At 46.0% G+C, this 16,198-nt stretch overlaps 1 protein-coding gene across 1 annotated transcript in view; it reads left to right on the top strand.

Moving 5' to 3' along the window:
• The first annotated feature begins 7 nt into the window (after positions 1–7).
• The window catches only part of LOC111272260 (uncharacterized), a 68,829-nt gene continuing 52,638 nt past the window's right edge, over positions 8–16,198 (top strand). Inside the window, exon 1 of the mRNA XM_022853596.2 lies at positions 8–2,214. Coding sequence (XP_022709331.1) covers positions 1,470–2,214 — 745 coding nt within the window. The 5' untranslated portion in view covers positions 8–1,469. The remainder of the gene's footprint in view (positions 2,215–16,198) is intronic.

Here is a 16,198-nt window from a genome sequence, read left to right as displayed (position 1 = left end):
ACGACGACGACGACGACGACGACGACGACGACGACGACGACGACGACGACGACGACGACGACGACGACGACAACGACGACAACGACGACGACGACGACAACGACGACAACAACAACACGACTATTGTTATCAACAGCTAGTGCGAAAGGCCCTATGCATTGATATATAATAAAACACGACTTTAAAAAGCAATCGATTGGTTACCGTCAGGAAAGATGCATATGTGCATATTTATAGCATTATAGCAAAAGTAAGAAAAACAAGGTGTTGTCGTACACGTAACAGTGAAGTGCGCCCTGTTTATTCTAGTACTACTACTCCCCTCCAGTTCGTTCGACGACTACAACAGCAGCAAAAGGATTCAAACAGCTCGAGGTGCCATCGAGCTACGCATATACAAGAAAAGTATTTATATTATATACGTATATGTAGAAAGAAAGGAAGAGAAGTGTTTGTGTAAGTGCGTGCCTTTAATAACATTCGTAATTCGGCATTTTCGATTATACGTATCTTCGATTTTGCCATCATTAAGTGGCTGTTACAACTTCATCTAGTTTGTTGTTCATTGTGTTGCGTCATTGTGCCTCGATGGCTCAAGGTGGGCTAGGATTTGATGCAGATACGTCGGCTGTTCGCTAGAGACCTTCCGTCAAAGACAGCCTGAGGACGGCTGGAACGAACAAAGAAGAAACGTGCAACGGGAAGGAGTGTTATAAGAAATCATTGCTTGGAGTGTTCTAGCGTCCTCTCTGATATGCTGCCTGCCTCCTGGCTATGTCCACTCATTGGCCATAACAGTTACCAGAGTCAGTGTTATCGGTGGGGTTTTTAGTCTGTAGTCTGTCCGGAGGAGTTGGCCTCACTGGCCGCTCGCTTGCAAACTGCGCATGTGATTATCGCCGGTGAGCGAAGTAGTGAAGCCATCTGCGTGGTGTGATTTGCGCAGAGCATCAGCGCGTCCAGTGACGCCGCCGTCCACAGAGACTGCACTGCAGCTTGCAGCCTATAGCCTAGGCAGCCTTCGGCCTGCAGGCCGCCAACCTCTACAATAAATCCATAGCCCGACTAACGTCAATGAGCTTGCAGTAATAACGGCAACGACCGGTCAGTTAGCAATAAAGTCCTTAGGCTGCTACAGCACTGCTTTCAACAGTGCAATCATTAGTCCAACTACTGCTCCAACTTTACGGAAGACCAACCATTGTTGTCCACTTATCGGAAGCGATCCTTTTGGAACTGGAACTAATAATCAAACTAATACTAATGTTGTAATCTACAGTCATTTATTCCGTCTGTGATAACTTGGTGTATGATTGATCAGTGACGACGATAACAGCAGCAGTAGCTACAAATCCAACTAGTGTGGTGTCAATAATATCGACAAGAGAATCTCATCAACTTGTGTGTCAGTGCGTACACAGAAGTTATAAAAGACGCCAGCGTCAAATCAAAGCCACGTCGGCCTCAACATGAACTCCTACTTCGGTTGGGGGGAACCCTCAGGTTCTGACGTATCTGGCGCCTACCAGTCGGCCACCCATAGAAACTACTATCCGGGATTAGCTTACTATTCAACGGGCACACCACCTCAACAGCCTGGTGGCCATGCGGGCCTTGGCAGCTTGAGCGGCAGCGTTGGGGTATACCACAATCCGCCGTCAGTTCCTGAAGTGTCCGACTCTGACAGCGATCAGAAGTACGGATCGCCGTCAGATCCCAACCGTTCAAGCGCAGGAAGTACAGGCATGAATCTGAGCTCGCGGAGTGACGGCCGAGAAGACCGTCTTTTGCCAACACCTCAACGAGGTGAAGCTGGCGCCAACGCCGATCTTGTGGGCGCCTCTGGGGGTTACAGCAACTGTAGTCCGGGTGCAGCTCAGGGAGCGCAACAGCAACCGACGCTCGACAAAAAGTTCTCTCCGAATCCGCAATCAGGTGATAAAGCTAGTCCTGGCCTAGGTTCTCTAGCGCTAGGCAAAGCAGAGCTTGATGCCGAGCCTCGAGGTCCACCTGGAGCCATACCCGGAGATCTCCGGCGAGGCTTTCCTCCTCAAGGCCTCGATCCCCGAGCACTCGAAGCAGCACATTCTCCGCACCTTGGTTACCCAATGGGTCCTGACCCCCTGCGCGGCGGTTATCCCGGTGGGAATCCCTCGCAAACCCCAATTTCCCCCTACTACCCCTGGATGAAAGGCTACGCATCCAATCCGGCCGGTAAGTACTATTCCAAACAACTACGTGTATGAATAGAAAAAGTAGTCTGTGTAATTAAGCTTCGAAGCATATGGAGTCTGCCATTGATGAACAGAAGAAGAAACGCTTTATTCATGTTACATCTGCCAACAACTTGTAGCCAGATGATACGAGATAGTTCGTTGCGTGTTCCAGCCTCTGGTGGACATCTTCCTCGAGTTTTGGAATCACGCGTTTGAGTAAAGTGTATATGTCGGCACTGATTGCCGGCTCGACACCGGATTTAAGCGCATGACACACTCAGCACGTGCGAAAAAAATAAATCAAGATCGAGCTTGACGATATTAACTGAAGTCATAGCTAAAATAAATCGTCTTCTCAAAACGATTTGAGCAGTTAACCGCTAATGACGCTGTCAAGTTGTTGGACAACGGTACGTCCACTGCTTGTTCGCCTGCAAGCACGATCTTTTTTCCTTATATCGAACGCGGTTCGGTGTGTCGTGTCCGTAGAAATTTCAGCGAGGAATGTATTAACACAGCTGCCAAAACGGCCCTGCTGGTTGCTTGGCCGATCTGATTTCTTTAAAGTCAACGACAGGCCGACTATTGCAATTGCCTGGGGCGATGCGTTCATATGTAGTTATCGTGCCCATGTGCTGACCGCTGCTTCTGTTACTGCTTCTGCACTCGAAGCAGCCCTCTTGCGCAGCTAGGCCAACGGCCTGTTGTCCTGATATCATCGCAAAGCCTCGACCGTCCGCTACACTCTCTATATGCGTACCTATGTCTACCCCGAATGAGTTATTTTTAAAGCTGGTTATGACACAAATATTTGAAGCTCCAGATCAACGGTCGGACTTACTGCCTAAAAATATTTCGCGCGTTTATGTGTTGAAATGAAATAGCGGAGTCGCATTCAATTAGTGCTTCTGTAGAGAATATTGTTGCTTCTTTCCCGTTGTAGTACTATGAATGCTATGTTGCGCTTATGGGCACGGTGTTCTTTGCTATAGCGTTTCTTAGACGCTTCATTGTTTAGTTTTCCTAGCGGTTCATGTTTTTGCTCTCCGCCGCAGTCAGCATGGTGGCATCGGGACGAAACGACCACTGAAAAACGACCACAACATACCAAAGGACTTGAAAAAGGGCAAGGTGAACGCAATGCAAAGGCCACTCAGGTTGATCTGTTTTTGTTGTTCCGGCTACGGATTGCCTACTGGCCACTAACAGTACGCTGCTGCATGCGCTTGGTTTGCTAGACTTGCAGTCGTTTCCATAGTCAGAAGCAGTCAGCAAGCTGGCCTACCTGCATTGTGCAAGCGATCAAGCGTACCAGTTCAAGTAGGTTATGATGTACGACGCGAGCAGTACGTTGATGGTGGTAAAGGACATACACATACCCGCTCACCATATCACTACTGGCACCACTGTAGTTGGAGAGTCGAAGAGTACATCTCTTGCGCATCGGTGGGCACCCACCCGTCCTACTCGGGTGGATGTCCACCGGTAGCCGGCTACTCGGTCGTCCGCGCGAGCCCACGGTGGCAAGACACACACACACACACGCGCACACACACAAGTAGCTCGCAAGTGGCTGGCTATTGGCCCGTTGAGTCTGAGCAATTCTTCAACTATCAAAGCTGTTGCTGATTGTCGCCGTATGGCCTGTAGAATGAATTACCGACTATATTAGTGCTATGTGTCTGTATGTGTACTACAAAGTGTGGCTTGATATCGCAAATCGGCCATCCCTTTATAGTAACCAAACTGTGCCCACTGGTCATTCTGCTGCTGCTGCTGCTGCTAGCTATATATATACGTTCAAAGTGCCGAGCTCCTGAAAATGTTCCAGTCGAATTATGAGACCAGCGCCGTCATCAACGTTACCACTGCAGCTACGTTATCTTAGTAGCTCATAAGTGGAGTCACTTAAGGTTTTGGTCACTGTTCATTGCCGTAGCTGACTTGCCATTCGAGCGACCGCTGTTTGCCTGCTGTTTCGTCATCGCTAGATCGGTGGGTCTTGTTCGATATCGACTCGGTGCTCACTACGCAGCTCGGGTTCTCAGAGCTCACTCAGCCTTGACGGCCACTGTGGTGCGACAGAAACGTCCCTTGACCCGTTTGTAACAACCTTATTCGAGCTGTGATTGCTGGAGTCTATGAACTTTAGCAAGTGCCGGATGAACTTCTAAAGTATTTGCGGGCCTGCCAGCTGATGTATGCATACGGTACGCCTACGATGACACGAATGACTTTATACTCTTTGCTATTCGTGCGGATGGCTTCCGCCGTCTCACCGTATCGCGCTATGTCCTCGACTTATCCCATATAATGTAATGTGAAGTGAGACAGACGAAGAAGCTTGCCTAGGGCTACGGCGTCAACCGTCAATATCCAGTCGTCGTTGTTTTCGCCTTAACCTCGGCGTGATAACGGTTCGGCCCTAATCGAAGATGAACGGTGGTGACGAGACGCGTTAGTAAGTGAGCAAGCCTGTGCTTTTAGGAAATGATATATTTTTGCTTTGCATTTATGTTACGTTGTTGTTGTTGTTGTTGTTGTTGTTGTTGTTACTATGCTGCTTCGTCAGCGCACTTTTAGATGTCTGTCAGTCAGCTTCGCTGGCCTATTAGATTGGCCTGCTGTTCTATTCTCGATGGAAGCACTTGATACCCCAGCAATTGCAGTAGCGATTGTTCTGGCTATGCACAGTGGTGAAGTGACTGAAGACAGGTATTGTTTTATAATACAGCCCATAAACAAACAATGTATTAAGCTACAATGAATAAACTGTCGAAGATCGATAAAGAGTAATGATTATGATAATAATAATTGCTACAATGGTTGCACGTGTAGGTTGTCTGCCACGCTATGGCCCTGCAAGGCAGCAATGGTAAAACGTAGGATTTGTTTTTACTTGTATGTAGTAATAGTAATGATAGACGCTTGATAACATAATGACATCGGTTAGAGCGTGCTTTGATTTGGAAAATTGGCAAACAAGTAGGGAAAAGAAGAACTCGAGAGCAGATTGTAACCCGAAATGACGCTAGAGATAGCGGTCGGCCACTGCATCGTAAACGGGCGCCATTGTTTCGGCAGCAAATGCCCTGACGCCACTTGGGCTTTATCACTCGAGGGGACACGCCATCAAAGTTAATAGGTGATCGTAAACGTTTTGGTTACGTTGGGCCGAACGGCAGTTGTTGCACTACGAACACTGCTTTTGATAGCATCGCATGACATCAGGGTCCATCCTAGCAAAAATGCTTCAATAGAAGTTCGTACGATCATTCCGTTACGAAAATTCAATTCCTACTGTAATGTACGGATACTTAAATACCAAAAAAATGTAGTATACATATATATGTATATAACTCTGACTACCTGTTTGTGCGCTATCCAGGTTACGCACAAATCAAGTATATTAGTTTTACCCAAATTTCATAACCAAGAGCTTTAAGATATTTCGTAATATTTCATCTATCTATCTATTTATCACTTCGATTTTGGCGGCTGATTGACAACATTATAAAGCTTTAGGCCGCTGCATGATCACAGTTCCTGCGTTTTATATAGACGTTTGTTAATTCGCCGCGTAAAAATGTACAGATTCTCATACTACGGCACACTGAGGTATCATAACGAAACAATCTGGTCAATTCCATAGTATAATATTCGAATTTAAATGATCTAACCAAAAGAGGATCTTGTATAAGCAGACTCCTCTTTGAACCTAATCTATATTAGCGAATCAGTAATTCGTGCACGTACATACATAATTATCTCAGTTCATACAATCCATATTTTAAAAGCGCCCGGCATCATTAATGGTAATAAGTATAATTCATATCACGAAATGATGCATCCTTTCTGCATTGCATATGCTTTTCCTGCAGAAATGCTCTATTACTGCTACTTTCTATGTGATGAGCCGAATCAAGCGAGGCCCAGTCAAGCCAACCCCAAAGTTATTTTCTCTGAGTGGGGCTGCGCACAATTTTGACAAATATCCTTGTAAGTAGATGGAGAACAAGCTGCCAACAGGCGACGGCCTTTTTCGCACTTCCCACTCTAGACACTCGTTCTTCTTCTCCGATCATTCGTGGTTTTCGTTGCACCTTTTCTTTGCCGGCGGCTAAATGCCGTTCAGCTGCCACGGCAAACCGTAATCGCACTGAACACCTAATGCACACTCAATGTCTCGACCCAATTCTTTATCGTCCGAAGATCAATACCCATGCTTTCAACTCGTTGGCAGAAATAGTCGTCATCGTAGCCAAGGCGGTAACGCCTGGCTCAGGCTGTGCTTATCCTGCAGGCTCTGATGCAACGGAGACTCACCTGGCGTCCTCCTCTCGCTCAGTGGTGTGTTTTCGTCATATTTCTTATCTTCGAGTGGCAGCGAGGAAGTGACTTGGCCGCCATTTGCCTAGCTCCCAAGACATCAGCCGGTAGGACGTCAGACGAGCGACGAGGCGGGCAGGCAGGCAGGCAGGCAGGCAAGGGGCAGGTAGGCAAGCAAGCGAGCAGGTAGGCAAGAGAGGAAGCAGGTAGGCAGTCAAGACCTTAGTCGTTGGCTGGTTCGCGACCAACCACCCATCGCCGCTATCGTGTCGACGATGCTTGTTCACCAATCCTCTTCCTTTCAGCCCTGACGTGCTGACCTTTTAGATGAATGACCGACCGGCCTTCGAACTCTAATATTTAACTATTTGAGTGGACACGACTCCTCGCGGTTCTTGAGCACCCCGTACTCCTTTGTTTACCGTCCTGCCATCCTTCCAAGCTTCTGCCTATATACGTGGCAGTGGCGACCTAAACCTACGAAGATGTTGCAATGGGCAGATTGAATCGCTGTCGCCATATCTCGAACGACTATTATCGCCATCAGTGCCGCTTCCAAATAACACCAAAAGCGCAAGCGGCCAGCAGAAAAGTCAACAGTGATGTTATGACAACAACAACAACAACAACAACATTGATTTGACCACCGGCAACCAAAGGCTGCCAAAATTTATGTATGTAATCCTGGTAGTAACCAGTCTGTCGGCAGAATCCTGCCTGTATCTGGCCACCTTCATTCCTACATCATCTCTCCGCCTGCTACTCCCTGTCAAAGAGCTTAACATCGCTGGGTCGTCTTCAGCGATCCTGTAGCCTCCCCTGCGGTCACAGTCGTTGCTCACTTACTAATGACACTCATTTGTCTCCCTGTGAAAACAGTCGCGCCGATTCAGCACACGTATAAACACAGGCATATATATATATAAATGGTGAACAAACAAAAGGATAAACAAATTCAGCTATAAGCGAGCACCCACTGAATCGAATTGGCTCTATTTCAATTAGAAGCTAAGACGAACGAAATCAAATATCTTTTACAGAATAAAAATACAATTCTAGTAATTATGTGCGTATCACAGTAGCTTAAGGTTGCAACGATCTTTTCAAGGATTGTCCGAAGTTCAGCTGCGGATTACGTGACTGAATGGCAGTAGGTGACAGGTTTTGGTGGATGTCTAAATTTCATAGGCAAGAAACTGCTGAAGCTATCGTGCACGTTCCGCCACCTCGACGAATCGATAAGGAACACATTGGCGTAGACGATCACAAAGCCATTGTCAACGAGAGAGCTATATTGCGATTGCAATACAAATAGCAAACGCAAAACCTACCTGAAATGGACGACAGTTTTGATCAGACCTGTCGATCAGGTTCGCTCATCCATCAGTCCGAACGCGAGGAGCTGAGCCGTTATCGTTAAAGCAATTAGTTGGCGATTAATATCATCACCGTTGTTCTTCTGTGAGACGGTGGTGATTTTAATGATTATTATCATTACTGTTGCATAATGACCAGCGCCGCGTAAACGGCATCGTGTGATGCTAGGCCATAACAATACGTTATAGGAAAGCCAACGCCAGTACCAGACACTGCACGCAGAACGGCATAGGCACTGCCAGTAGCTGAAGAACGTTTACAGCAGATAGCGTCCATTGTAAAACGTCTACTGATCTAGCCTAGTCATGCTACGATCGTCATAAAACGAATATACACATTATCGAACAGTTAGATTACGTCATTAAATGTATTTATTTGATCAAATAAATGAAAGCAGCGTAACGGGCAGCGATTGTATTTAGGGGAACGTTCTACAACTCCGTTTAATCAGTGATGAATCATTGAGCTTTGTCGTCCATCTTTGTCCCGAGATGAAGAGGATTCATCGAAATGAACACTCGAGTCAATCTGACCTCTAATGTATGCGATAGCTTATTGATAAAGCATTACTCCTTTTTGGGGGTGAGCTCAATAAAATAGCTGCTTAACATAATAGCAGTAAGCACATCGTTTAGCAGGCTGGCAGGCGCAACGGTATTGACCAATCGTGCAATTAGCATGTGTACCTAAGCAGTGGCCTCTGCTGTTTGGCCTAATAATTCACGAAGTGCAACTTATATAAGTGGCTCGAATCTTACAAGAGTAAGAGGGAGAGGGACAATGCCGATGTGCAGTTTGGCGGGTTGAGCCGTCCGCGCTCCCCCCGAGAGGAGTAAAGAAGCTGAGTTATGTGATTGTCATGGGAGGCTGTGGCGGATAAGCTCGGTGAATCGACATTTCACTAAAGTCGCGTGCTGAAGCGGGATGAATAGAAGCTAGATCAAGGGAAATGTCCATGGACTGCGTCGTCTAAACGTAATTGGAACTCGTTTAGGTTTTGACCGCGTTCGGAGACCGGCAATTAAAGAGCAAATAATATTTCTTCAATAGGATTTTGGCAACAACGATCTCATTGATGTTTCTGCGTCCTCCTCGCGTACCCAAAAAATGTCTAGGTTTATGAAATATTACTTGTTCTTGGCCAAGCGGCCATTGGCATTGCTTAGGTGGGACAGCGAATGTTCAGGTTTGATACGCGTATAATAGACCGCCTTGTCAAAAGCCCTTATATGTGTAGGGATTAAGTCACGGTCTTTCGTTCCTATTGTGAGTATGACTCGCCTACAGAGGTGCTATATCGGCTTCACGTGAGGAAAATGTTCAAGACAGACAGGTTACATTTACTCTCTACCTTTAGAATCGTATAGGCATTTTAGATCAAAGATGAGCAATACATAATGAAGCAAAGTTGACCGCTTTATGATGTCAACTACGGAACTCACGCTAACGGCATATTATCGTACCCACTTTTTCGGATTGGTGCCCTTCGTCCACCGGAAATGAAATGATTTCCATTTTCGGTATGAGCCACCCCATATATAATTTGAGAATAGTTTCGTTGGTTTACCTGACAGCAAATAGTCGTCCTGAAGGAATACAAATACCATGTAGAGCAAGCATCGATCAGCAGAGAAGCATTTTATCTTTCCGTCAGAATAAGGACTGGGGTACACGTATCGGTTTTACGTAGGGACGCTACGTTCAATGATAAGTACGATAAATATGTAAATGCGTACATTCTGTTTGAATTTTCACTCTAGCTGGCCATGTGAACTGCTCCGAAACTCGAGTTTCACTCCGGCAGATGCTTGCCAGATCACCACGGCAGTCGACGTTTCGATTCTGTAATGATGCGGTAAACGTTTTCGTCGGTTAACGTGTAACACTTAGTTCGATTCTAATGATATGCCTGAGACCACCCAAAGCAACATGAGCCCCTACTTTTGTCAGCACCGACCAGAAACGTTACCATACGGCTGTTTCTGGCCAAAGGGTACGGATAGCAATACGAATATATATTGAAAATCTACTATATGCTGACGAATACAAATTGGGTTCATAGAAGAGCCTTTGCTGATGTCGAACCTGCCATTATCGCAGACGCACTTACGTTGTGTGAGTTGTACTTTATTTTTTGTGGCTCCGTGGTTATCGGCGTTCTATTGTTGCCAGCCGATCGCATAAATGGAGCTGCTGCAAACGAAGTCACCAACGCTGTCTTGTCCACTAAAACATCAGCTAACACAGCGAACATACATGGCTTGTTGTCTTTATGTTCCGTTTCATCTTGTCCTGCCCTCCAACAACGCCCTGATCTGATGCGCCTTCGTACATCCGCTGGTTCGACAAGCATTCTATGTCTTCGCCAGTAAACGCGCATAATTTCGATAGCATCGCCATCGATACCGGCGCTACTGTTCCTGTTACTTGCTTCAAATAAGTTACTAAGCGACATGAAAAACGATGAGAGGAACAAAGCATACAACGGGTACGTTTGCAGCCACACAACAAGCAATGGCTAGATCGGCATTAGAACGGCACAATAACGAGACGAAGATCAACGGTCGGCCGCCACGGTAAAGTCACCTACCATCGCTGCTATACTCAATAATAGGACAGTAAAAGACTCAGTTCCTCCTGCAGAATAATCCTATCGAGCGGATGGCGGCTGCGCCGAAAACTGGTTGTCTTGTCTTGTCTTGTCTTGCAGGTCAAATCAAATCTATACCTATCGTACGCCATTTCTGCCGTAGCTGATATGTATTGCTCCCGTCACGGTCACTACCGTCAACACCAATATTAGAACGTAATTCGAATAACTCTGCTGATTGCAGCGAACCAATTCCGCGACGACACTTACAAGATGGTAGCGGAACATAACGTTGATCAGTACACTTTCAGCAACGGATAAATATGAAGCGATTGAATGTAGAGTCTCGTATCAGTGCTTCCTAGGGCGTTTCTGTCGGTTATGCTTAGAGTAAACTTTACTCTATTTTATAGCTTTATTTTTCTTAGCGAGCATCATTAATCCAGCTGTAGCGTAGCGAGCTTGAAAGGCTTCTTAACTTACATTTGCTATTGGAGACAACCAAATCTCAGGTGGATCTACAATCAGCGTTCTTAGAACAGCCACAATCTACGTATTATTGCTAGTCCTGCGACTAGTACGCCTGATCAAGGACTGAATAGGACGGATTAGGCTTTTTGCCTTGTTTATGGATGAATAGAGACACGCTACTAGGCTCTCTCTCTCTCTCTCTCTCTCTCTCTCGTTGGGAATCAGACTTGTCTACGTTACGATGATGGATCTCGATGTGGCTTATAGTATAGAAAGCTATGAAACAATATCAGATCAGATTTATGGCGGCAGCAGCAGCAGCAGCAGCAGCAACAGTTGGAGCACCCAAAGGCTGCGTGCGGCCGCTGCTACCGCTGCTTGAAAGCAAACGCAAAAAAGAGAAGTGTTCAATCAGACGGTCGTCCAGACAGGCAACGAATGAGGAGCTCCACCGTGTGCTCAGTCGATTTACTGCCGTTGTAAATCTCACCGCGGCGATCATGAACGACGAGACCCATCGACTACTGAGATAGTGTTATATATGTTGAGCTCGGACGACGGTCGTACCACTTCGTAATCGCATACACTTTTCCGTGCTCACTTCCCTATTTGCTGGCACAGGCTCTATGGCATATAGATGCTAGATTTTGGCTTATTTCTCACTCCTTGAGATCTTTCGTAGTATTCTGTGATCTACAGCCGTCGGCCGGTCTTCGATAGACAGAATCCGCTGCGATCTAGCGTATCCCTATGACTGATCATGGAATAAAGTGAATCTGCGATTGCCATTTGCACACGGCACACAACGGCTATTTCTGCTGGACGCGGAACGTGTTCAGAAAAGAGCTGATTTGCTATTTCCATGTCCATGGTCAACGAGCTGAGATATTTCCTTGCGCATGAGAAGCTCGCCTATCGCCTAGCTTTGGCGGAAGTCAAAATGCCACTGTTTGTATCGGATGACGACGGTATCATTACAGATCTAGGCAAATGGATATAAGTTGCAAAACATAGGGACCGACTACGCGGCTTATAGGTTATGAGTGTTGTTGCTCAGGCATGGCGCTAGTAAAGCGCATTAGGTAAAATAATGATAATAGCCGTTAGGTTATATACTGGAACGTATCGTCGTAATTCAATAAAACAGAGGTCTGTTAAATGTCAATAAAGAGTCGGGTAGTTATTTTTTCCTTCATAATTCCGTCGTTATGCATTATTGGCTGATCCTCGTAAAAATGGGGGTCGGCCTGCAATGTGCTGCCTTCAACTAGCCTTGCTGGTGGTATGCTGACAAAGTTCTAGCATAATTAAATTATGCAGAGAACAACGAGCAGGTGACCAGTCAGAGGTCAGGAGAATCAGTAGCTAAAATGTAGTGAAATCTCATTCGAGGGTCAATACGGCCGCAGTAAGATCACATCACATACCCACATCTGTGAGAGCCGTCTGGTGGCTGAGCACGCTGACAGGCCGACGGGTCCCGATCGTGCATCATTACATACACAGCAGTGGCAGTGGCAGTGGCAGCGGCAGCGGCAGGTAAGAACGTACCGACGACTATCATAGACGGTCTCGAAGATAGAAACAGCAACTGACGAAAGGAAACCCTTGGTTTCACTTGATGGAGACGATAAACAGCATACGCTAGCTGCCGAGAGATAAGCCGAAGGTTCAATGACAATTGAATCTCAAGTGAGATCGCATGAGGATTCAACCTGCTGGGATCCATAACAGGCAGGCGACAACGATGTAGCAACACGACGTCGTCTGCAGATATGGTAATCGTCACTGCGGCCGCGGCCACAGACAAGGCAACCGTGACAGAACTAAGAACAAAAACGGAAAGCATAGTATGCCAATGCAGAATGAACCAGAAAAGCATCCCTGCTAAACGCGATCTCTCTTACCGGCGTTCGTTGAAATCGGCGATTTTTGTTCATTTCGAAACCAAACGAAGGCAATTGTCCCTTTTCCATTCACTGAGACAGCGTGGTACGTTCGTCTTCAGCTCTTGCATTGTTGTCTGCTGAGTGGGGGCGGACAAGACACAACAAAAAGACAAAATGAAATTAACTGCCGCACTGCTTCAGGCTCATTGCACCGCTCGAGCTAAACGTTGTTAGCTGCGTCTGTGCGAGCCGGCAAGCTCTGTTGAACGCTGGCTGGTGATACCAGGTCCCGTATAGTCATTTGTGTCAATCGATGCTAGAAACAGCCAGCACTGCTTCGCAGTCTTACGAACTCGATGAAGATTAGGGAGCTGGGCGACGAAGTGTGATGGATTTATGTGACATCAGTGTCCGCATAACTCTACGCATTAGCTATGCCGAAGCAGATACTCTCAGATCGAAGCAATAGGGGCAGCAGAGTCCTATGGAGATAGAGGAAAGGTCTTTATCTATTCTGGCGGATGAAAAAGGCCGACACAGTGTTTAACCGGAGATATAGATGACTGCTGATGAAATCGGCCGATCAGACGATACTTCACTGCCAAAGTTAGGACTATAAGTGTGACAGGATAGAAGATAATGCTGGTTAAGTAATACGTCACAGTTAATCGATTTAGTAAAGTTCGTGTGTGTAATCGCCTGATTTGCCCTGGAATAGGTACAGCTGCGGAGCAGACGCTGCAACTTACCAGCTGACCAAGCTACTTGAGCCAACACATATTGTGGCTTCTACAGGACATTTTCATTGTTTAATCAACAAATCTCTACTCACTATAGGCATTGCATCATTTTACATCATCGTATGTTACACATCGTGCCATGATAGCAGAGTACCAATGTATGTAATCTAACGATTTTTGTGAATATCTGTATTGGCGAATGGCTTCAAAATCCTGGCTATCCACAGATAAAGTATTGTACAGTTAGGACAGCTGATAACAGTTATCTCAAGCTCATTGATTTGCCTTTCTCGACGTTGCCAGCTGTACAACATCTACATTAAAACAATATGTTTACATAAAGTCGAGTCGATGCCGTTATTGTCCATTTGTCTGATTATTCGAAATGAAGTGATTCCAAAGCCTAAATCAACAGGCCTAACGGTAACAATGGCGGCATAAGTAGCGATATCAATGCTAAGCCATTGCAGAAGTGCCAGCGGCCATTTGTACTGCTACCGCCAATGGTTGCGACAATCGGCCACAGTTTTCTAACTGTGTAATGCTAAGAGCTAGCGAGTCATTTGAAAGCCTCGAGCGTGGCTAGAACCCTTACACAATCGGAACTAACTGTTAAGTTGGTATAGCCATTCGGACAGATCGATCTGTTCAGACTAGAAGCTGGGCGTTCCGAAGCAATAGCGCCAGTAGTATTATATTCGCAAGCATCAATAGGTTAACTGTTTGCGGCCCTCGAGCGTCGCTGCTTCGAGACCCTGCGGTGCTTTAATACCGTGTATGTTTCATACCGCGATCATTGCGCCGAGTGATGGCAGGGCGACCCTGTCTTCCCGTCTGTTTGTTTGTTTGTTTGCCTGCCTGCCTGCCTGCCCTGGCCTGGCCTCGCCTATACGCTTGTTTGTCTGCCTCTTTATATAATACCTCGGAATACAGCGAGAATTGCGCGATTGCTATAGTCGCTCGACTCGGTGTCAGCCTTGTTTGCCACGTTGTTGATGGCAGGGTGACGACGGCGACTATAGCAGCAGCGCCAACCGTCAAACACAAAAAGAGGGAACGTTGAAGGAAGTGAGATTCGTGAGGGCGTGGTGTCATCATACTCTCGCTGACTCCTCCGACCATCCATACGTTCCTCTGGCAGCGTGGGTGTGTGTGTCCTTGCCTGCCTGGCCGTCCGTCTGTGTTGCATGCGGAAAGGCCTTCGTATTGCGGCGGCGTACCTGTATCATATTGTAGTGCTGCCTGCGTGACCAACAATAACATCAAGTGAACCTTGAAGGGTTATGTGCTCTCACTTTTGAAAATCATTACATTTTAGCAGTGGTTCATTCAGCTTATAAGCCAACCACTAATGTTGCTTAAAAGTTGACAAATACTGCAAAACAAGCAACACATATAGGTACCCCTCTGTTAGGAGCTGAAAGGGTGTATGCATTACCATGCAAACATGCAGTTGACGCCAAACTAGTTCAAGGGCCTTACCACTCAGTGTTTTCATTATCAGGAGACATAAATGACAGGTCCATTTACTCACTTATTGATGCTTCTATACATTTCTAAAAGGCGCTGTACGTGTTGCAGCTGAACCAAATTTATGATGTTATTGTTGCAGATGGAAACCTTAACGGAACAACGCAAATCCTATGCACAGCCTTGGAAGATGTTGTTGTTGCTATTCGTTCCGCTCTCCTTCAGAAGAGGGAAGAAATGGCTCCCTCTATGAGCAGGTATATACTTGATTATCTCATTGCTGCAAGAAAAGTAAAGCAATGTATCATCGAGCGAGCTCGATGCTGCAGGGAGACCAGACTGTAAATATGGTCCACTAAAAGCCATAATCACCTCAATAACGTCAAGCGTCTTGGTTGAATGAATTTGTTTGTTAACAGTATGTTATCTTACTTTTGCAGATTATAGTACAGGAAAATGAAACAAAACAGATCTAAAAATGGCAGCCGGAGGTGTGCGCGTACTCGTGAAAAGTGTATTTTTCCCAAGGCGTTATTTTGTTTTCGTTATCTAGTTGTTTGTTTTTGCCAAAATCGGAATTCGGCTAAAAACAATTTGACGATACCGAGGCGATAAATCTAATGTAACCGCGTGAAATCAGCACATTTGAACAACTACAACGGCAGTTATATGATAAAAAGAAATAAGACGAATGACGCTACAAAGACAATTCAGGCCATCAACAGCAATAGAAGAGTTGCCGTAAGGTAACTATGATTCTTCCTGCTAGAGTTTGCGGCCTCCGTTATATCAGGACGAGGTGCTGCTTACTTCCGTAGTGGATGCCATTTTCTCAAGCGAAACATGCAGATAGTACAAACACATAACTACGCTGTGCATATTGTTGCCTCATGAAGGTTTATAAAATGGCCAGCTCAAGCGAAGGACAGAAATTGCTTGTTCGCCTGAGGAGAAACAGTCCGACAGAATATATGTAGGTAAAGGCCAATTCATACCGCTATCGTACTAAACCGCATAAAAAAAAGTCAGCCATCAGCTTGCGTTGATCGCCCCCCAAATTAGTATTTATATAGAAAATCAAGAAATTGACAATCGTCCGTTCTTTCTTTCGTTCAT

This window comes from Varroa jacobsoni, unplaced genomic scaffold, assembly GCF_002532875.2.
Source record: "Varroa jacobsoni isolate VJ856 unplaced genomic scaffold, vjacob_1.0 contig01874, whole genome shotgun sequence".
Taxonomy (NCBI): domain Eukaryota; kingdom Metazoa; phylum Arthropoda; class Arachnida; order Mesostigmata; family Varroidae; genus Varroa; species Varroa jacobsoni.
The sequence above is the reverse complement of the archived record's forward strand: the minus strand, read 5'-3'. Positions and strand labels throughout refer to the sequence as shown.